A 21,312-nucleotide genomic window follows, 5' to 3' on the forward strand; every position below is an offset into this window, starting at 1 on the left:
TAATGAATTTTGTTTCTAATATAGCATAAATTAGGTTTATATTTTAACATAATTTATGTTGTATTTTATTAAAATGTAAAATATTATGATCATGAGCAATCTAATTTCTGCTCTCCTAAGCCCAAACTGTGTTTGAACATCTAAGTATGTAAATCAAAATTGCATGCTTAAAAACTGATTCTAGGATAACAAACGAATATCTGAACCTAAGAGGTTTTTGCCTTGGAGTCTTAGATTAAAGATAATTAAGGATTCCTGGTATTTGAACAGATTTATGTTGTTTATAAGCAAAGTACATTTTCTTCATACAGTCAACTTTTTTTTTTAACAAATTATGTTTGCTGTATTAAAGTTTGTATTTTAAAAGTCTGAGTCTTGTATTAATCCCACAGTGAGTCATTAATCATACCAAACACATTATAAAAACTTTAATCACTGAAGTTGAAACTGAGATTGTAATGCAATCCATCCCTTTTAATTATATCCTTTTTTTTTTTTCCCTTTCAGATCAAGATTGCAAAGGGAAAACAGATAGATTAAAACTCAGTGTGTTTGGTGCTTTCAGGGGATGATATTTTTTTGTTTGTTTCTTACTTGCTTTTTAAAAGCAATTTTGTTCATTCTGTGGTGGACAGTTACAGTGAAAAAATCCTTCTCTTTTAACTTTTTTCCTCTCCCCTTGTTCTTTAAAAATGACTCACTGGCGAAGGCAGGGAGCGTGGTCATTGTCACCGTATGGGTGCATTGCAGTGGTGGCGGTGGGCTGGTGCTGACTGCAACTTGCTGGGTGCTGTGCCCACCACTGTAGGTTTCCTGCAGCCCTGCTCTCATCTTCTGCCAAGTTCCTCACACTCGGCCTTGCACTCAGGGGAACCAGCAGCCTGGAAATTGTGTAGCTGTTATCAGCTTGGCTGTGGCTTTGTAGGTGTTTTCCTGGCGTTTGTTGCATGCTTTTAAGGGTAAGGAGGGAAAATAAAAATAAATGGTGGAATTTTTTTTTTAAGTCAGTCTAAAAGATAGTGGTTCATATCCTCATCTGGTACAAATTGGTGCAGCCACACAAACCACTGCAGCATTACTGACAGCCAGTCCACACCAACTCCACTGAATTTATGCCACATGATAATCTTGCCAAATAAATTGATTTATCATACTTGGATTTATAGATGTACAGTTTACACCATTGCTTTTATGGCATTGAAGAAAATGGATTTATTAAGTAAACTGCTCGTAGTAGATACATTTTGTTCTTTGCTAGAATGACAAACCCTGATCAATTATTTGTTCCTTAATCCCCTAGATTAATCCTGCCATATGAAAGATTTATTAAAGGAGAGGAAGATAAGCCACTGCCTCCAGTGAAACCTCGAAAACAGGATAACAGTTCCCAGGAGAGTGAAGTGAAAACAAAAGTGTCTGGAACAAAACGCATCAAAAATGAAAACCAAAAGAGCAAGAAGGAAAAAGATAATGCACAGAAACCCCAAGATGCATCTGAGGTTGGTTGCTTTCCTGCTTTTCAACTTTTCAATTAAAAACGTGCAGCTTTAATCACGTGAAATCCAATGATAAAATGCATAATTTAAACTGGAGAATTCCAGCCAGTTGGCCTTTGAGTTTGCTTGGAAATTCAATTGTTGTGGTATTGTCTGTGTTGGGATTTTGCTGGCCTACAAACGGCAACCGGTTAGCTCTATACTGCGCAGCAGTGATGGCAGAATACCAAGCACTGGATGTAACAAGTACCATTTCTGTTCATTGTATTATACAGTGGTCACCACTAAAAGATCAGCAGCTGCCAAAAGGAAACCACGCAACTACCACAGTTATTTCCTAATCTAAGTATAGGGTGCGGGAACCTCTAATACTGTTGATAATACTGTGGTAACTGTTGGACACAGCTGATTTTTATAATGGTAACCTCTGGATCAGCCCTTCTGTGCTCACGGATGTATGCATGTCTGTCAAAAAACATATGACTTCCCCGGATTTTTATCATGTTATGCTAAATTGCTCTTTAGTCTAAAAGGTCAGAGTTTGAGGGAACCACCTTCCAAGCCCTACCTGAGACCAACTTCCCTGTCACATGCCACAGATGGTTTTCAGCTGAGATAGGTTCCTAGTTTGTCACCAGCTTCACCTGGTCAGGCCCTGGTTTCTACATAAAGCCATGTTACCTACAGACATAGAACAGCCCTTAATAGAAGAGCTTTTTTATTCACAGCCTGGGGTAAGGGAGATCAGTATAATTCATATTTATCTGCAAATAAGGGCAAATTTCATATGTTGTTAAGTGGTATAAATCAATGGAGGTTTTGCTACGGTATTACTTAAGCACTTTCTTTTGCACATCCTGCCCACTCTCCTGTGCCCTGCTTGCGCCCTACGCGAACAAGGCAGTGAAGTTCCTCACACACTACCCCTACACAAGACGTTGCTTTTCCTGTCTCAATCTGCCAGATCACAGCTGCCTTCAAGGCGCTGCAGTGAAAGTAAGTACTTAAAGAATGTCGAAACACATGACATGCCTAGCAGACTATGGCTGCTCCTTTGACTTCATTGATGTCTGGCAGGTACGTAAGTCCTGTACCTAAACCAGTTTCGTATTGGGTCAGCTACCAGTAATCCACCTCCTCATTGTTTAAAAAACAAAACCAGTGCAGGACCAGTAAACATGGATGCCTCAGAGACTTTGTGCACCCAGTTTTGAGAACAGGAGATTTCTATTTTCGAGTTCCATTACCTCTTTAAGTTGTGCTTACAATTTCAACTCCTGTCCAAACCTGAATTTGTGTTTTAGATTGCCTTGATCAACAGTACCTTTAGTATCTAGTGTAGGAACATTCCACAGAGAGGGGAGGTATTGTTGTTTTCTCTCGCACTGTAATTTTGAAGCAGGGAATCCTGTTGGGGGAAAACCTATCAAATTCTGAAGAAAAATACATAGAAAGTGTTCACAAACCTGTGTCAGTGACTGGAAGGTTACAACACAAATTGCCCAAACCAAGGAGATGTACACTGAAGACTTGTCCTCCCTTTACCTGTAATTTTTTCGTGCCCAGTTATTTATTGAGGGGTCTTGGATCAGCACAATACATTGCACACTGTCCATACTGCCACTGCTAAGCACAACGTAACAAACCAGCAACAGAGCATCAGCCTTAACTTTGAATTTTTTTGCTTTTGTTGTTCCCTATCTCAAACTTCCTGCTGCTTAAACTGCAGTTATTTTTGTGTGGTTTGCAGGAAGCGTTCTTAAGCTGTGCTTATCGGAAATGTAGGGAGCCTAGATGAGACAATAAAAATGTACAATGACAGCAATTTCCTATTGTAAAAATGGTGCCTTTTATAGCAGAATTCACGTCTCTTCCCTAACTGGGATGTAAGACGTGTCCTGCCCCTCTTTAATGAGGATGGGCTATTAAGGACCTCAGTCTTCACACAGGTCACCATATAGGTAGTTGGTCACATGACATCCAAGCAGCAAAGGGGCCTGCAGGGCTGGCTGCTTCCACCCATGGTGAGTGCAGGGCTGCAGAGCTCATGTGTGCTGTGCCATAGGGAGGCCTCCCTGCCCAGAACATGGCCTCATGGGGCCAGCAGAAAGGAGACATTCAGCTTCTTTGGGTGGAGCAAAACCCAAGTCTGCTAGAGCCAGGCAGAAGGTTATAAGTTGCTCTCACCCCAGCCGACCCCCAGCAGTGGAGCCACGTGCCAGGCTCCACATTTGGGTGCAGTCCTCATGCAGGCACAACAGTGGTGGTGTGTTGCTCACAGGGAGCCTCTATAGCCATACATGTATGGCTCCAACCAAGCCACCACTCAGGCCATTTTTGATGTGGCCTAGAAGCTAGCCATAGCCATGAGCTATAAAAGAGTAATCAAGTTACAAAAATGTGTTTTCCTCTCAATTGCGTGCTCAATTTATACACTGTTAAGTCTGCAGAGAGAAAATAGAACTTTAATTTATTAGGGTTGCATTTGCTTTTGTGCTCTTCACTGTTTTCCTGCCATCCCAATGACATTGTCAATGTAACGAGATACCAGACAAAATGCTATTAGCCTTAGACTGCACATTTCCTCAGAATAGCTGAAACTTCAATCAAAATGTTGCTTAACAGAAACAAAGAGGAGAATGTACAGTTATTAAATATGTTTTCTCTTTTTTTTTTCTTCTCCTTGCTTTGCTCATCTGTCTGGTATTTTCCTGTAATTTTATAAGCTCAAGAGACTAGTGATGGTACTTTGTAAAGGACCTAATGATGGTGTTTGGCTGCAAAAGGCAGCTATGAGTTTAAAAAGAAGTTAGGATGACTAACAGACATTGTAACTAATAGGCCAACCAACCAGACAGGAATATTTAAAAGCAGCTGTGAAGAAATAAATCTCTGAGAAGGTTAGATTTGTTAGGACCTTCTCCAATCCCCTGCTCTTATGACAGACCATAAAGCAGCATTTAGGTAATAACTTTCTCAATGCATCTTATCTTTACAAGGAAGAAAGAAAGAAAACAATAATAATAAAGGACTCACACAATGCTGCTGTTTTATGACTGTCTTCTGCCACAACCTGTCAGAGGAGAGTGACAGCAGTTTTGAAAAGGTCTGTCAGTCAGCTGGATCACAGATGGGACGCTCTGGTGACCTCTGCGGGTCACAGTTCAGCCAGCTACATAATGGGATGAATAGTGTGAATTGTGCACACAAGCTTTATTAATGGGGGAGCAGAAAGAGCTGCGGTCCCATTGACGATAATGTATAAAAGCCATGTTTGTAATAGCGGGCACACACACTTACTGAATGTTGACAACTTCATTTTAATCCGTTAATAAAAATATGTGTGTCCTAGTTAAGCTGTGGCAGTGATTTGCTGCCTACAATAGGGATTCCTAGTATGCCATTTCTATCATTTTCACACTTTAATGCAGAACTGGGTGTGAATGATCTCCTCTGTGATTACTGAATTTTAAGATAGCTATGCTGGAGAGACTTTATGTAAGAAGAAAAGACATGGGAATCATGTCATTTTCATAGATGAAGTTGGCTAGTGGGATAAATTTCTACAGCTTCATCATTTGTGTTCTGAAATCTGTTCTCCTGCATTTCCCTAATTAATTTTAAAAGAATATAACCTCAATGTTTAGCTGTCTGTTCAAGCTCATCAGGTTACAAACATCTGCTGTTCTGAAATGCCTTTTTGTGACCCTGGCAGGGGTGGTGTATTTCTTAATATTTCCAGGAGGTACATCTCTTTGTTTGAATCCAATACCTGGCGTTACAGCCTTCACATTGCAGCAGGGTGATTGACAAGTACTCCTCGAAAAGTAGCCAATGGTGTACTGTGTATAATCTTATGAACAGTCTGCCAAAATGCACCACATTCTTATTGCTGCCTGTTGAATCATTTTATTAGGTTTCATCAGAACAAGAGAAGGATCAAGAATCAGCAGACCAGAAAAATTTCCCTGAACACCCTACAGTGGGAGAGGTGAAACAACCTGTGCAAGGCCCTCCGTCTCTTTTACCAGAGACAGCTCGGCCACTGCCCCTGGAAAAGACAGACCTGACAGAAAACAGCATGAACAATGAGAAAACTAAGGAGGAGGTTCAGCACTCGTCCTCTTTCTCAAGTACTACATCCGTGCCCCCAGAAGAAGACACTGTTCTGGATGCCACCATCACAAAGCGATTACACCCCCCAGCAGATGCCCTGGAAGACAAAAAGCCTGAACAAAGACTACACAAAGCTTTTACTGACAGCTTAGAAAACGAACCTGCAGAAATGCCCTTCACAGCTTTCCCAGTCCAGCTGCCCACTCAGAGTGACATGGAAGATGACAAATTGCCAGAGATGGCCGATTACATCGCAAACTGCACAGTGAAGGTGGACCAGCTGGGAAATGAAGATATCCACAATGCACTAAAGCAAACACCCAAAGTACTGGTGGTGCAGAATTTTGACATGTTCAAGGAAAAAGAGCTGCCCGGGTCTATGAACGATGACTCCACTTTTGGTTACACGCCGCTGCTTTACTCGAAGGGTAATCCAGGCATCATGTCACCCCTGGCAAAGAAGAAGCTGCTGTCTCAGGTCAGTGGGGCAGCCCTGTCATGCAGCTATCCTTATGGTTCTCCTCCACCTTTGATCAGCAAAAAGAAACTGAACAGCAGAGATGAACTGTCCTCAAGCATGTCGCAAGGTCCCCATGCCCCTAATTCTGATCCTGTAGCAATTAATAGGCCCTCAGTCATACAGCATGTACAGAGTTTTAAAACCAAGGAAGAAAGGAAATCAATTAATGATGTTTTTAAACATGACATGCTAAGTAAACCGGATCCTCAGCGCTGTGATTTTTCGAAACATCACCTCAGTTCTCTTGCCGAGTCATACGTACCGAAGACAGACGTCCAGGACTGCAAAGATAAAATGAGTGAGAAAAGGGGACTGCAGCACTCCCATGTGCCCACTTTCTTGGCAGATTTTTATTCATCACCTCATCTGCACAGCCTTTATAGGCACACAGAACACCACCTTAATAATGAACAGACATCAAAGTACCTCCCCCGGGACATGTTCAGAGAGTCTGAAAATATTTCTACTTTTACTCAACACAAACACCCAGAAAAACTAAATTTAAATTATCGCCCATCTTTGCATCAGCAAGAAAAAAAGGCAGCAGTGGAAGCCTCTTCAGATGATCAGCCAACAGATTTGAGTCTTCCAAAAAGCATACACAAACAGACTGCAAAGGCTCTGGGCTCCAGCCTCCCTCATTCATCCATGGCCCAGCAAGAAGGCAAAGGTATCTCCCCTTTCCAGGCTGCGAGCAGCCAGGCGGTGAGCCTAGACTGTAACCCCAAAGCTTGCCGTGTGTCCCCCATGGCCATGACAGCCCCGAAGAAACACAGTGAGTTGCTCCACAGGTCTGGGAAGCAGCAGGCCCAGAGGCTGGAGAATCTGAGGAAGATAGAGGGGATGGTGCATCCCATCGTCAGCCGCAGAACGAGCCCTCAAAACGTGGGGGCTGCCCGGCCTTTGAAACGGAGCCTGGAGGATCTGGACAAAGTCATTTCTGAAAAAAAAATCCGAGCTGTCTCTCCTCTGCACTTACCAAAGGAGACCGCGGCGAAAGACAAGGTTCCCGACCCAGAGGGGGAAGGCAGCAAGCCGGTGCATGGCCTCCATTCTGGCAGCATGCTGGAAAGCCACAAATATCCCCTTTCAGCCCCCATCTTCCCAGGCTTGTATCCGGGAAGCCTGTGCACGGGGCTGAACAATCGCCTCCCACCTGGGTATTCTCATCCCCTGCAGTACTTGAAAAATCAGACCGTGCTCTCCCCACTAATGCAGCCTTTGGCTCTTCACTCCTTCATGGTGCAGAGACAATTCCTCACATCCCCTGCAAACTCTCAGCAACTGTACAGACACTTAGCTGCAGCAACACCTGTAGGAAGTTCCTACGGTGACCTTTTGCATAACAGCATTTATCCTTTAGCTGCTATAAACCCTCAAGCCGCGTTCCCACCTTCCCAGCTATCCTCTGTACATCCCAGCACAAAACTGTAAACCCCCTCGCTCACAAAAGAAGGTCTGAGGAGAAAAGTTAACGACATTCCTCCCCCTGTGACGATGCCTCGCAGACTTAGCGATCTGTATTTTTGTCAACCAGGATGCAGTCGTGTCTTGCCTAGAGGAGCACTTCAGCGTTTGATGGAGACAGGACTGCTTCTTTAAATCTGGCTCCCACATCAGTCCCCTCACCCTTTAGCCCTGACCCAGAGAAAGAAAACCAACAAAAAAAAAAAAAAAAAACAAAACAAAAGAGAAAAAAAAAACCATTGGAGCTTGCATATGTGTTTTCTGAAAGGACTTGTATATGGTAAGAGCAGATGTTCAAAGGGAGCCGTGGAAATGCAGGCCCAGTCCTGAGCTCACTGAAGTCCCATGTGAGGGCTGCGTTTGCCTTTCACTGAGCAGAGGACCAGAGGCCTTGCGTTGTTGCCAATGACTCGAGGACTTGAGATGAACCTGGAAAGGAGAAGTGGGCCGAGAATCCATACAATCAGTGGATGTGCTTTTTTGGGTAACTTTTCCTGACTTTTAAAGATTCAATCAATGCAATGTATAGTAAAACGGCAATAGATTCTTCATTTTGACACTATTAGAACAGAAGGGTAAACACTGTTCAATTTGACTGTACATATCCACTTCGTAAACTACCAGTGTCACATTTGGTCACAATAATTTATATAGTTTCGTTTGTCCAGTATATTCTGTGCTCTTTATGTTTGGTTTTTTGTTTTGGGTTTCTTTTTTTTTTTTTTTTTTTTTAAATTAAACAGTATCATTTTATCTGCAACTTTTTTAAAGGCTGTGGCTGTCCTATTTTTCTTTTATGTGTCTGTAATTTTTCCAGTTTCTTTATACTTTTGGGCAGCATTTTTGTTTCATTTTTGTGGTAACGTTTACTGTTTACAAACTGAAGCAACTGGTTCAGATTAATCTTAATGGCTATAAACATACTGTAGGTAATGTTATGGTGCAAGGGTGCCAACAAGGTTCCTTTCCCCACTATCTGCCCCTGTGAGGTGCAGAGCACCTCTTGCCCTCCTCCCATTGTTGTGATGGCTCCCACGCCGCTTCTCCCCTCCCACCGAGCTTTGCTTTCCCGTATCGTGGTCCATGAATTTGTCGAGCGTTGTACTTCACCTTACCTAGGCTGTGAAAGCTTCCTGCCTACCGGAGAAACGGTCTAGAGAACAAAACCTCCCTGGCGCGAGCTGCTGGATGACAAAAGTGCCCAGAAAATGGATTTGTGAGAATGTCGAGGATTTCAGAAATCAGGACAGGGGCCAGTGCTGATTTGGGTCAGAAGCTTACGGGTCCTATGCCTCACGAGCAGGCCGGGCTCGCTAGGATGGGTAGGGGATTGCATGCAGTGGTTGGGATGGACCTTTCACACCCCCAAGGGTATCTCAGCCTCTCCCTGGGCATCCTTTCATAGGGGGAAAGCCTGGGTGTGGAAGAGCTGAGTTTTCCTAAAGAAAGAGCTTCCCTATGGCTGTATATTCACTTTGCAGGACATCACCACCACGCAGCCGAGCATAGACATCGATAAAGCAAAGTGTGACCTGGAGGCTTTTTAGAATGTGAAAATTGGTTGTGATTCAGACCATCTCAGTTACTGTTCAAAGACAGCATAATCAATATGAAAAGAAAAATGGAAACTACTAAGAAACACTTTGCATGCTAGGCATGTCATTAAATTTTCCCGTGATATGAAGCCAAATACAATATATAATGTATCATATTTAATATCCAAAGGTGGAAACCAGAATAATATACTCATCTACTGTTAAAGATCCAGCTTCTTCAATTAAATACTTTATATTCCTGTGGTAAAGCTATATTTAAATGATCAATAAACAGACTAGTAGAACTTAGAACATGGATGTACCAGTGCAGAGCATCCTGCTGCTCCACAAATCGTACAGGACACAGAATCACAGGCTCATCCAGGCAGAGGCCACAGTGTGGAGGACATCTGTAGTAAAGTTGCACTAGATCTTAATCATGTGAGAATCAGGGGTTTGGGGGTAGGGAGGAAGAGGGCGGGGGGAAGGGGAGAGAATATCAAAATCTACAGCAAATGCAAACAGAAGCTTTGTGTGTGTTTGGCAAAGCAGACGCTTCTCTTCCGTCTTTTGGTTGTGTGTCCTGGAATCGTGCATTTGTTTATGCGAATCGTCTGATTTCCCTTTTGGTCACATCCCGTTGGAGTTCCATGGTGGGCTTTTCAGAGCTGTGCTGGGGCAGCGCAGGGCTGGGGCCAGGGAGAGGGAGGGAAGGATCCTTGCTTGCCCCATGAGGAGGCTGCCCACTGCTGGCTGGGGAAGCTCATCCTATACTGTGCACACAGCAAGGGCGATGGAAAAGAAATGATAGCATAAACCGCAACAGAAGCATTATTTGTTTTAAAACTTTTAACAGAAATCTTGGAAATCTTTCAAAAGACTATTGAATTCCCTATTGGCTGAAAAGTCCTTTTTTTTTAATGTCTTAGATGGGGCTTTGTTTGCATTGTTTGAGTTCAAGGGGCCTTATTATTGAATGAAGTTGCACAAGCTTTTCTTTGTGCAATCAAACCATTGTTATTGGTAAGTTTGTAAAGGAAACTGTGGAATCTAATTGGCAATAGAGTCATAAATCTACTTACCAGGAGCCAGTTCCAAGAAATGTTGCAATTCAAACGCACTATGTCCAGGATTCATTAGGGATGCTGAAGGTTATGAGATTCAAAGGAAAAGGCCCGGCAGCAGACAGCTCGCGTGTAGCTTCTGGCCACATGCTGAGCCGGACTTTGTGGAGCACGTGGGAAGTTGGGTCCGGCTCCCAGTAAAATCCAACCCCCTCGCTGGGCTGGGCAGGAACAAGCTGCATTTTGCAGCCGGTCTGTCCTGCCAGCCTGGCTTGAGACGTCCTCCCTGCTGCATCCGCGCTTAGGAAGCAGTTAGTCCAGGCTGCAGAGGTCATCTTGGCAGCGCCTAGAGCTGGTGCAGGGGCAAGTGCTGTGCCCGGCCCTGCTGGCACCTGTGGCCTGTCCAGGGCAGCAGGGCTGCTGCCTCCTAGGGCACCTCTGGGGTCCCCCCCAGTCCCTTCCTTTGAGGTGGCCAGTGAAGGAGGTGACGGCTGGCCTGACTGTGCAGGTGTGGTTTTAATGCTGAAGGGGACTTTGTGCACTGGTGTGAAGGGGCAGCATGGGCAGTGCTGCCATGAGCGCGCCCTGGGTGTTTGCTGTACGCGTGGTGGATATTTCACTCGTTCTCTTCCTCCTCCTCCCCTCTCCCCCCAGCCCCGCAGTTTTAAATATGTTCTAATAATGGCAGCATAATCTACTAGCTGTTTATACTTTTTTAACTTTCTTTTGTTGTAAATATTGTATACTTTTTGTGATTCAAGTTATGTAGCCTATATGCTCTGTAAGGTGATGATTTGTATATATAAAAATGGCCCAGTAATATTATATAGTTTCCCATTTAAAAGGTTATTGAGTAACCTTTGCGTTAGTTTAAACACTACCAGAAATAAAGCTGAGCCAACTATAAACACTCAATTTTTGTATGTTTTCCAAATTGTACTTATTAATGCTTTTGATACTGTATTATGTGCCAATAGTTTCCCAATCACATAGCAGGCAAAAGATATTTTGTACTTTTTGATCCACTGTAATATTTAATAAAAAATGTTACTATCTGTTCCCTTTTGCGTTTGATTAATAATTCTGTAAACAGCCCTTATCGCAATGGATTACATATTATCCCATCCGACCTTTCAGCCCTCTTATATTGGCTTTTCTGGAGAAAGTATCTCCTCCTGCAAATGGTTAGATTAAAGAAATGGAAGTCTGCAATTTCCTGACGGAGGAAGAGACAAGATCTTCAGTCAGTGCCCCTCTATTTTTGCAGTGTGCTCACATTCGTGTGGCTGTGGTGAGGCTGACTGGAGGAATGGCTTTGGAGGGGATAACATCCATGCTTAGCCAGTGGCTTCTGCAGCAAATTTGCTCCATTTGCATCTCAGAGCAGCATTTTTTCCCACCAGTGCTGCAGGCTGGAGCCAGGACGTGAAAATGGCCCCGTTCTTCCCAGCACAACCATGAGTAAGATTTTGGAGTCGGATGCTAGCTGGTTATTTTGCAATCACCAAGTAAACTTAATGTGTACTCTCTGCCTTGATGGGTCCGAGAAGCCCCCCCGAAACCTGGTGGCCTTTGAGGAGCTCTTTACCACAGCAAGCGCTGTCCGGGTGCTCTTCCTCTCCTGGTCTTCATAGATGAGACAACCATCTGGTTTTGTGTAGGTCAGAACCGGCACTGCCCTCGCCCGGCACATCCTGGCCGCAGGGCCAGGGCCGCCTGGTAATCCCACATCAGGGCTTAGCTCTGCGCTCCTCGGGGAGCGTGTGCGGAGGGCCCTCCGCCACCTCTGGGGGTCCCAGTGGAGTGGCGCCAGGTGAGTCTGAGGCTGTTCGCTGCGCCGGCCTTGGCTGGCACACGAGCCGCTCCTTCGCGCTCGGTGCCTGCGGGGGCAGCCCAGGCCCCGGGAGCCGTCCCAGTGCACAGCGCTGTCAGGGACCCAGCCCGGCCTGCGCGGAGGCACGGGGGCACCGTGAGCCACAGGGAAGTTCCCCCGACTGCGCTGCTGCAGCGGGGCGAGCACAGACCAGTCTGAAGTCACCGTCGGATGGGGCTGCGGTTAGGGCAGAGCCCCAAGAGACCCCGCGTTTGTTGTGCGTGCCGGGAAGAGACGGGAAGCACCAGCGGGGAAGAGCAGCGGGGGGAAGAGCAGCCGCCGGGCGGGCGCAAAGCAGCGCGGAGCCGCTGCGCACGGGGGGCGCCGTGGATGCCCCCGCTGGGTGCGCCGGGGTAGGCAGGGTGATGCCTGCCCCCACTGCTGCTCCGGAGGAGATGGTCCAGGGGCAGGACAGGCACCAGGGTGCGGAGTCCACGCCCTGAGCCACTGAGAGGGCTGTCACTGCGCTTAATTGCCCGCTATAAGTTCTCGTCTGATGTCTGAGTCCTTGTTCAATCATTTGCTCCTTAGGGCGAGCTGTGCCAGGACTGCCACGGTTTCAGTATACACTGCGTATGAGCAGACAGAATAAACCTTCCTCTGGTTTAACCTGCTGCCTGGTAACTTCCTTTGATGCTTGTATTGTGAGAAATGGTAAATAAGCACGTCGTACGTGTTGTCCCCACACCAGCAGTGAAGCTATGGGAGAAGATGGGACCCCCTAGCAAATAATTTCCTCCATCCACTTCTGTCTTTGCCAAGCTGAGGCATTTTATGCTTCTCATGTTGAAATACTGTCTACTGGTGAGCACCTGAAGAAGGTGGGGTGAATGCAGACACACGGGTGCTGCCCTTAGCAGTAGCTGCAGAGGTGGCCAACACAACTTGGTTTCCAGCACCATGCTCTCTTCCTTGCGGGGTTTTTTTAGCCCTTCCTAGCCTGTGGATTAACGTGAGCCAACGCTGCCTGTTCCTGCTGTGCAGGGGGTGCCTGTTGTGCTGCCCTGCCCACACTGCGCAGCATGGCTGGAGGATGACCCCTGGGAGCAGCATGCTGGAGCTTTTCACCCCCAGATGAGCCCGGCCTGTGATGGCACCAAGGGGTGGCAGCTCCCTCCCTTGGTAGGTTTGCTGGGATCCCTTGGGTGTTGGTGAGCCCACACACACATGGAAGCGATGGAGCCAACGAGTCTGTGCTGACCACGGTTTAGTTCTCTGAGCCAAGCTCTGGGTCTGTGTCCTATGGGCTGCCACCCTGTGATCGCACAGCGATGCCCCGTGCCGCGCTCCTTGCAGTCACAACCAGTGTATGAGAACAACCTGGAGCACTTCCTCTGTTCTTCCCATGGCAGCTTGCACGCCTGATACCCCACAGGACCTTCATAAACCCTTCACCAGCAGGCAGGGCATGGAAGGCTGGAGGCGGACGGGTCCTGGGGCAGGATCCCCCTGCCCTGGATGGATCCCAGGGTGTGTGGCTGGTTGCAGATGCTCAACCAGCAGCTGCATCTCCCAGCAGTCTCTTGGGGCCATCCCTACCCCCATGATGATGCTGAGCCATTGGGAGCAGGGCCCTTCCTCTCCCCCTGCACTGCACCAGCCGTGTCTCTGCCCCAGAAGTTTAGAGGAACAATTTTAGCCAAGTTTCCGGTGCTGCGAGGAGCAGATCAGGCACAGACGCCACTGGTGATCCTCGCTGGCACTGGAATTGCTCTGGGAAATGCAGTGCTCACCTACAGGCTTTCCAGGAATACCAGACACCTTTGACTCCTCCTGGAGCAAGAAAACCTGAGCCCGTATCTTTGCCTTCCCCAGGTGGAGCCGGCTCACAGCTGAGGTGTTACCGGAGGGTGCTGCCTCCACAGCTGAAGGGAAACCTGGGAATGCAGAAGGAGCGGCCACCAGAGCATCCCTTGTCCCCGCTGCGTGCGCCCGGGCCTGCGACTGCCGGAGGTCTGCGTTTCTGCGGGAGGAACTGTGGCTGAGCCCTGGCGCAGGCATGGCCGCTCCTGCCTGCTGCTATTGAGGCGGCGCATGTCCGATGAGCAAACAGGGCTGCTGGGTACAACTTAATCTGTGTTTTCATTTAGCTTTTCAATTTATCCTTCATGGGATTAAACTACCCAAGCATTCGCGATGTTAGATGCTCCATCTAGTGTCTCACCTGGGGAATGAGCCCCCAGCGCCACGGCGGAGCCTGGGATGGGACATCCATCCCCTTGTCCTGTGCTCGGTACATCGGGGACTGGACCCTCCTTCCCTGCAGAGGAGAGGTGAGGTGAGGGCCGGGGGACGAACGTGTTCAAACTGGATCAGGCAAACGCATGACGATTTTTGTGGCTGCTGAAAACCAATGGCTCAGGCTCAAGTGCTGCCTTACAGGGAACCAGAAGCCTTGAGTTGCGCAGCTGTGAAGACCTCCCTGTGTTCACCAATGGGCAGGAGGTGCTGGGAGGGGTGGCCATGAGACAGGATGTGTACCTTGTCCTTGGGTGCTGCCCCTGGCTTTTTGGGGGGCTGGGGGTATGATGAGCACAGAAGCATTTAAAAAATTGCTGATTAGCCGATTTGCATCTCACGGCCGTCACCGTGGCATCCAGCCCAAGCCGGGTCCTTTAAGAAAGTCAAAAAGGGAGGAGAAAACCCCAGAACTTGCAGATTTTATTCAGTTTGCTCTGAAATGTACTCAGGAAAGAAAAAAAAATCCCCCAATGTCTGAGGCAGTCCCATACCCCAGAGCACATGTATGGCCATGTGGTGGTGGGCTCCCTCCTCTGCTGCAGACCATGCCACGGGGCAACCCTGTGCTTTGCGGTGGTGCCACGAGGTGATGCCACGCCATAAGGTGATGCTATGAGGTGGTGCTGTGCCATTAGGTGATGCCATGCCCTGAGATGATACCATGAAGTAGTGCCATGCTGTGAGGTGGTGCTGTGAGGCAATGTCATGCCATAGGGCAATGCCGGGCTGTGATTCAATGCTGCAAAACTGCACATCTTGTACAAGCCATGAGAGATGCTCTTTAGCCATTTTGGTGCCAAAACCATTGGTTTGTTGAAATAGCCAGTTTGTGACCTCCAAGCACCTGTTCTCTCAGCAAATGCCCCCTCATGCTGGGAGACACCAGAAGGATGAGCAAAGGCCCCTGTTTAGGTGCCCCCACACCAGAGTGCAGGAGCTGCAGTACCGATGGGCAATGCTGTGCGCACCGTCCCTCGCGTGAGGAAGCCACAAGTGGGGCTGAATGTGTAAGTACCACTGGGTTTTTGCCGGTGGTGCTTTAGTCCGCAAGCTGCCCAGGAAACAGCCAGGCAAAGCAAACTCTCCCCCTCCTGCCCCCCAGTGCCTGTGGAGCTCTCAAATAAGGGATAAAGCCATTTGTTTCTAATTATATTTGGCAGCCGCTCAGAGAATTTAGGACTAAAGCACACAAATTTTTTTGCTCCTGATTAAAGCACTTGACCTCGTAAGCAAAAAGCAAAGATTTCAACACACGCCCACAAGTAGGCGAGGAACAAACTGCACAGAGGAGACCAGAAAGAAAAACCCCTTCACTCAGATACACAAAATAATCCAGTATGAAACAAAAGGCAGAATATTTAGTGCATAGCTCAGGCCTGCCCAGGGCCCAGCTAAACACCCAATTACTGCTTTAAGCACCCAACTCTCTGCTTTAAACACCCAACTCCCTGCTTTAAAAGGCAGAGAGCTCTTATTCTGAGCTAAGGTTTGCGCGGCTGAGGCCCACATGTTCCATTGGGCCCATGGCACGAATGTGACCCAGACCCATCTGCTGCTCATGGAAACGGCTCAGCTTGCCGAGCTGGCAGGACAGTGGGGCTGGGGAGCTGTCATCATGTCTGGGGGGGGTTCATCCCACATTCCCAAGCTGAAACAGTTTGTGCCCATCAGAAGAAGGATGCAGCATCCTCGGCACCTAATCTCAAGTTGTGGCTGCCCTGGGGAGCCCGGGACAGCGAGGCAGAGCCTCCTCCCTTGCACCCATCACCACGGGGTGACGCAGCGTCCAGCTCTCGTGCTTACTATTTTCTCCGTCTTTAATAACCGCGCAAGGATGTGTCGCAACTGCAGAAGAGTCGTCTGGCTCCCGACCAAGAGAAACAGCAGTGATCTTGATGGCACCCTTTAAAACAGCGGAGAAAATAGCTCAAACAGAAATTAACTGCCCTGCGAGGTTCTGTGGTCTATAAAATGCTTCCCCTGGCTCCATGGTTTTAAAATAACATGAAAGAAATACTTTCCATAAAAAGCAGTTAACTGGCTTTTTTCTAGTCATAATTCTGAGAGTCACACCCAAACAAAATAGTTACACAAGCATTAAATTATACATGAAAGAAGGCTGATAAAGGCAGTGAGTTACAGAGCTACCATATAAGATTTCAGATACACAGATAGCAAGCGTTACCAACATTTCTATTAAAGGTGACCTACAAAAGAGGGACAAAAATAATCTGTGCCACTTCTGATTTCTTGTGATGCGGGAGAAAGTGAATGTGAAATGGCTCCAGCCCAGCTGCCACCCAGTCCCTCTGTCACCATCCCTGTCGGCCTCCTGTCTCCATCCCCTTCCCCAACAACTAATGAAGGAGAGCCGAGGGTTGCTTTCAGCCGGGACCGCAGATATGGAGCTGCCAGTGTTCTCTGCCTGCACTGGGGAACTTGCTCAGAGGGCAGAGAGAGGATGTTTCCCTCAGCGCTCACCTGGAGCAGCGTGATGGTGGGATTTAACAGAGATATATTCACTCTGCTTGGTGGCACCAGGGGTCTGACCACAGCAGCAAGGGCAGCAGTGGGCAGGCTGCTTGCAGGGCTGGGGCGGCTGCCTTCTGATGGGTAGCTCCTCGCAGAGGGCTCTTTCTGCATGTACCCTCTGTTGGTTCTTCCCCTGGGGGTTTCCCCCGGGCCTGTGAGGGTTGGTCCTGTGCTTCAGCTGTCCCTCGGGTGGGGGGTACCAGCTGCCTCCCCCGCCAGCCACCTGCAGGGTTTCATAAAGCCTGTGGGCATTAGGAAATGTGCAATTATAAAAGTATATAATACATTAAACATATATTTATATAGATAAAGGTATATAGAATTTCATTATGTATAAATACCTAATGAAATATATAACTGTCTCCAAGACTGCTGCTCCTCCATCCCTGCTGGGTGGGATTGTTCAGCAGGTTATGTGGTTGCTGTTAGTTTCAAAATACATTTGGAAGAAACGAAGGAACAAATTGAAATGCACAGGCACACACGGAAACACACCACAGCTGCATAAGCAGCGTGTCTGTAGGTGATTGAGCTCACAAAATGAGGCTGCCCAATGGATTTGCTTTTCCCTGCAGCCCATGGCCTTGGCTGTGGGGCTGCGGTTACCGTTCTGTCCAGGTCCGCCCAAGCCACCCGTCACATTTGAGGACCTTGGATAGATGGGAGCTGAATTTCTGGTGGAGAAAACAGCCCGTAAGGAGCAGAAAACGATGATTTTTCTGTACAACACGAACATACGGAGTGTGTGTGCTCTGCTGCTACTGCACGCCTGCAAGACTGCCTCCCCGTCAGGGTGGCAGGGGCTGCCGTCCTTGCCTCTCGCCTGCTGGATGTGAGGGAAAAGTCATTTCCTAGATGTCCGTTGGGCAAGGAAGTGAGACCAATACAAAATAACGCAGACAAGAGGGTTTGTTTCTGTTAACCCCTGAAGTTCCAAGGACTCAGCGTCGGCCGCCAGGGCAATGAGGTTAACAGGGTCACTGTGGGTTTGCACCTGAGTGGCTTTCTGCAAGGAGCTGCTGGCGGTTTCTTGCAGTGTCATTGCCCAGAAACCAAGCATTCACCTCTGCTTTTCCCGACCTCTCAGTACAGTTGGAGCCGGGCTGGGGATGGGGAAAAGCCAGCGAGGAGGAGGAGGCATGGGAGAGGTGGCTCCCATGCGGGGCAGCCATTGGCAGAGCCCGTCTGTCTGTGGCAGGCCTGTGCAACCAAACACGGACACCGGGGGGGGGGGGGTCACAGACCATCTGTGAGCGATGTCAGCCCTGCTCTGCCCCTGCAAACCAAGCGCCTTTGTCCCATCAGGAACATGCTTGAAGCCGATATCTCGCTCCGGTGCTTGGTCTTTGGGAGCAAGGGGTGGAGGAAAATGGATTATATTTTCCCACCTGGAGTTATATTTCAGCTCAGGCAAACATTACCCAATAACTGATATAAAATAAACTTGAAATACATAAAATAAAGCCTGACAACAACCACTGTTTTATGAGTTTACCTCAGTGAGATCAGGCAAAACCATTTTGGTGTGGGCAGGTTTCCAGTGTGGAACAAGGTCTCCTGTAAGGCTGCTGCTGATGCTACTCTTCTCCAAACTAGTACGAAACATCTAAGGGTAGAAAAGAAGAGTCTGCACTTCAGCAAAGGGACTGGCCTCTGAAGCAGGAATGGGAAGACAGGGGTGTCAATCATTACAGTGTTACGTATGCCAGCGGGAAGGCAATTTTTCTCCCAGTAACTTAAAATGTGGATGAAAGGCGTTCGTTCAGGTTCCACCCATCCACGCCTCTCATAGAGGCAGACCCTGACCTCCATTTGTCTCCATCACCATGCCCTGAGCTGCTGTCTCTCCAGGGCTGCAGGGGAGCTCTGAGAAGGCAGCCATTACCCCAGCAGTCCCCACATCATCCTCTACACCTTCTGCTTCCAGCTGCTAGTGGAGACTGAGGAACAACTCCAGGAGTGGAGCCCCCGGCTGCATTTTGCACTGGCTACAGTTGGGGTGTGTGTTGGTGTGCTTGTGTCCTTCTCCCTCTGCGGGTGCGTGATAGCTGTGCTCAGAAGGAGCACCTGCTCTTCATTCAGAGCCAGCAATAAGCTACTTTTGCAACAGGACTGATGGAGGCAGGAGGAGGTCAAATGATTTATCCAAGTTCAGAAGGAGTCCCACTAAATAGCCTGCCCGTAGCACCTATTGACTATCGGTCCTCCTCTGCTCAGAGGAACTGCAAGGAACAAAGAACTGAAATGAGCATGGCAGGGAACAGCAGTTCCCAGCTCTGTCCAGATTCAGCTTTTCAGACTGGCCCTTATAACGCTATGTAATGAAAATCCCAGAGAAGGCAGAAGGAGCTGTATGCTATTAGAATTAGGCTACATCTCCATATCAGATCCAGAGGAATTACAGCTGCAAACTGCATCCTTCAAACAAAGCAACAAGGTTACATGGCTAGCAGGTTACAGCGGCCCCTCCATCTCCAGTGGGCTGGCTGGGGCTTTGCATCCTGCTGCATCCTCCTGGTGCCACCCCTCTCCTTCTTGCCATCCCTGTTCCTCAGCCCTGCACCCTTCTCTGACACAGCAGGGTTTGGATACATTATTAATCCTCATTCTTATGGAACTTTCCAAAACCAACTTTCTTTGATTATTCCACTGTATTGCTGTATGTGCGGTTGCTGTGCTTTCTGTCTGCACAATGACTCTGGGTTAGGCAGGGTGGTATAGCTGTGCATCACTCTAGAGGCAGGTAGGTTACCAAAAGCTTCCCCAGAGATACCCATGTTCTAAGCAGGCATGACAAACCACCAGTAGCCTCTACATGCTGAGAAAGAAGAGGAGGACCAAGAGCACAGGCAACAAGGTCAAAGCATTAAACTGTGGTGGAATACTTCAGCAACAGAAAACAACTTGGCCAAGCAGCATGGAGCACTGATGGTTTCCTTTCACCCCCATGCCTTCCCCAGGCAGACACACACACAGAGGTTTAATGGGCAGTAGAAATGGGCACTGCCTGGTGGTTTCATAGTTGAAGCTGCTCTTCCCCTGGTCTTCTGCCCTGGTTGATCTTTCTGATCACCAAAAAATGCGTACTCCCCAGTTTTCCCCCTTCCAAGGAGTTCCTTTTTCTCTATTTGGCTTTTTTTTTTTCTTGTGTGCCACATCACTTTTTGTTTTAATCTCACTCGTATTCATTGTCAAAGGGAGGTTTGTCCTTTTTTGTGGATGAACGTCTCTCCTTGGACTGAGAGTGCAGGGAGCAGCTTTGCCCAATGGGTGCAGTGTGGCCAAGGGCTGCTTGCCACTTGCTCTGCTGGTCAGGGGTGCACTCACACCTGGGCCCCGGCACTGCCCATCACTGAGCCCTCCCTGTCTGATCCCCTTGGGTAACCAAGCCGTGCGGCATAACTCTGGATTAATGGCATTAACCAGGCAGTGGAGCTCCTGCTTGGGCTGATCTGGCCTCCTGAACGCAAACCATACTTGATAGAAGAGCACAGTATGTGAGGTCATGATAGCTACGCTGCTGCTCCTGCCCAGGCTGGCTGCTCCTCATGGCCATAGCTACTGTCGTGTACCAGATCACCTGGAGCTGAACCGGGCACCGCTCCTCAGCACCCTGCTGCAGCATGGGGACCTTGCCTCCTGTCCACCAGCGCAGAAAAGTCAGCTGGCAAATTAGCAACAGTGCCCCATGGCCAAGTGAGAATTGCTTCACTGACGTGGCTGCCTTCACCAGGTCAGCAGCCCCCCGTTTTGACATCGGTGTAACCAAAATAGACGGTCGTAAGGATTGCAAAAATTCTGCTTCTGCCTTTTAATTTTATTTTCCTTTCTCAATAGAAAAAGTAGGAGGAGAGGAAAGGTCTGATGCCGCTGCTGGGATTCATCTAGCTGAGAAGCAACAGGCAGATGCAGAGGTTGCCTGTTGCATTTTATGAGTACTGGGACTGTGACGCAGGGCAGCCTGAGCCTCACAAACCCCAGCTGCCCGGGTTCCCATTGTGCGCATCTTAACAGGCTGCAGACAGAGTTAAAACTTACACACATATGTGTGTGCACACAATAGACCGCACAAAGACTTTAAAATTTTAACCTCAAGATAATGGTATGATTATTGTCTGGAGAAAGTATAGATGCAGTCTGTTCCTCCACTCCTGTTCGCAGCCCCTGAATCACACTCTGTGCTGAAGAGGCAGCTTCTTAAGCACGCTGGTTTAGGTCGTAGTAACATGTAATATTTTGGTCTGGCTGCTGAATGTGTTCAGGAAGGTTTGCAGCCTTTGGATACTTGTAATTTCAGGAGGATAGATTGAGATCAGATATGAGGGAGAACTTCTTCCCTGTGAGGGTCGCCCAGAGAAGCTGTGGCTGCCCCATCCCTGGCAGTGTTCAAGGCCAGGCTGGATGGGGCTCGGCACAACCTGGTCTGGTGGGAGGTGCTGCTGCCCGTGGCAGGGGGTGGAACTGGTTG

The 21,312-nt window shown here is 48.0% G+C and overlaps 2 protein-coding genes across 3 annotated transcripts in view; one reads left to right on the forward strand and one right to left on the reverse strand.

Annotated features, from left to right (window-relative positions):
* ARID5B (AT-rich interaction domain 5B) overlaps window positions 1-11,257 on the forward strand; it is a 124,124-nt gene extending 112,867 nt beyond the window's left edge. For both annotated transcript variants that reach the window (XM_065670886.1, XM_065670885.1), the window contains 2 exons: window positions 1,301-1,499; window positions 5,413-11,257. In XM_065670886.1, coding sequence (XP_065526958.1) covers window positions 1,301-1,499; window positions 5,413-7,566 — 2,353 coding nt within the window. In that variant the 3' untranslated portion in view covers window positions 7,567-11,257. The remainder of the gene's footprint in view (window positions 1-1,300; window positions 1,500-5,412) is intronic.
* Window positions 11,258-17,006: 5,749 nt separating this feature from the next.
* RTKN2 (rhotekin 2) overlaps window positions 17,007-21,312 on the reverse strand; it is a 225,283-nt gene continuing 220,977 nt past the window's right edge. Inside the window, exon 13 of the mRNA XM_065670925.1 lies at window positions 17,007-17,086. Within this exon, the coding sequence (XP_065526997.1) occupies window positions 17,078-17,086 (9 nt within the window). The 3' untranslated portion in view covers window positions 17,007-17,077. The remainder of the gene's footprint in view (window positions 17,087-21,312) is intronic.

This window comes from Lathamus discolor, chromosome 3, assembly GCF_037157495.1.
Source record: "Lathamus discolor isolate bLatDis1 chromosome 3, bLatDis1.hap1, whole genome shotgun sequence".
Lineage (NCBI taxonomy): Eukaryota > Metazoa > Chordata > Aves > Psittaciformes > Psittacidae > Lathamus > Lathamus discolor.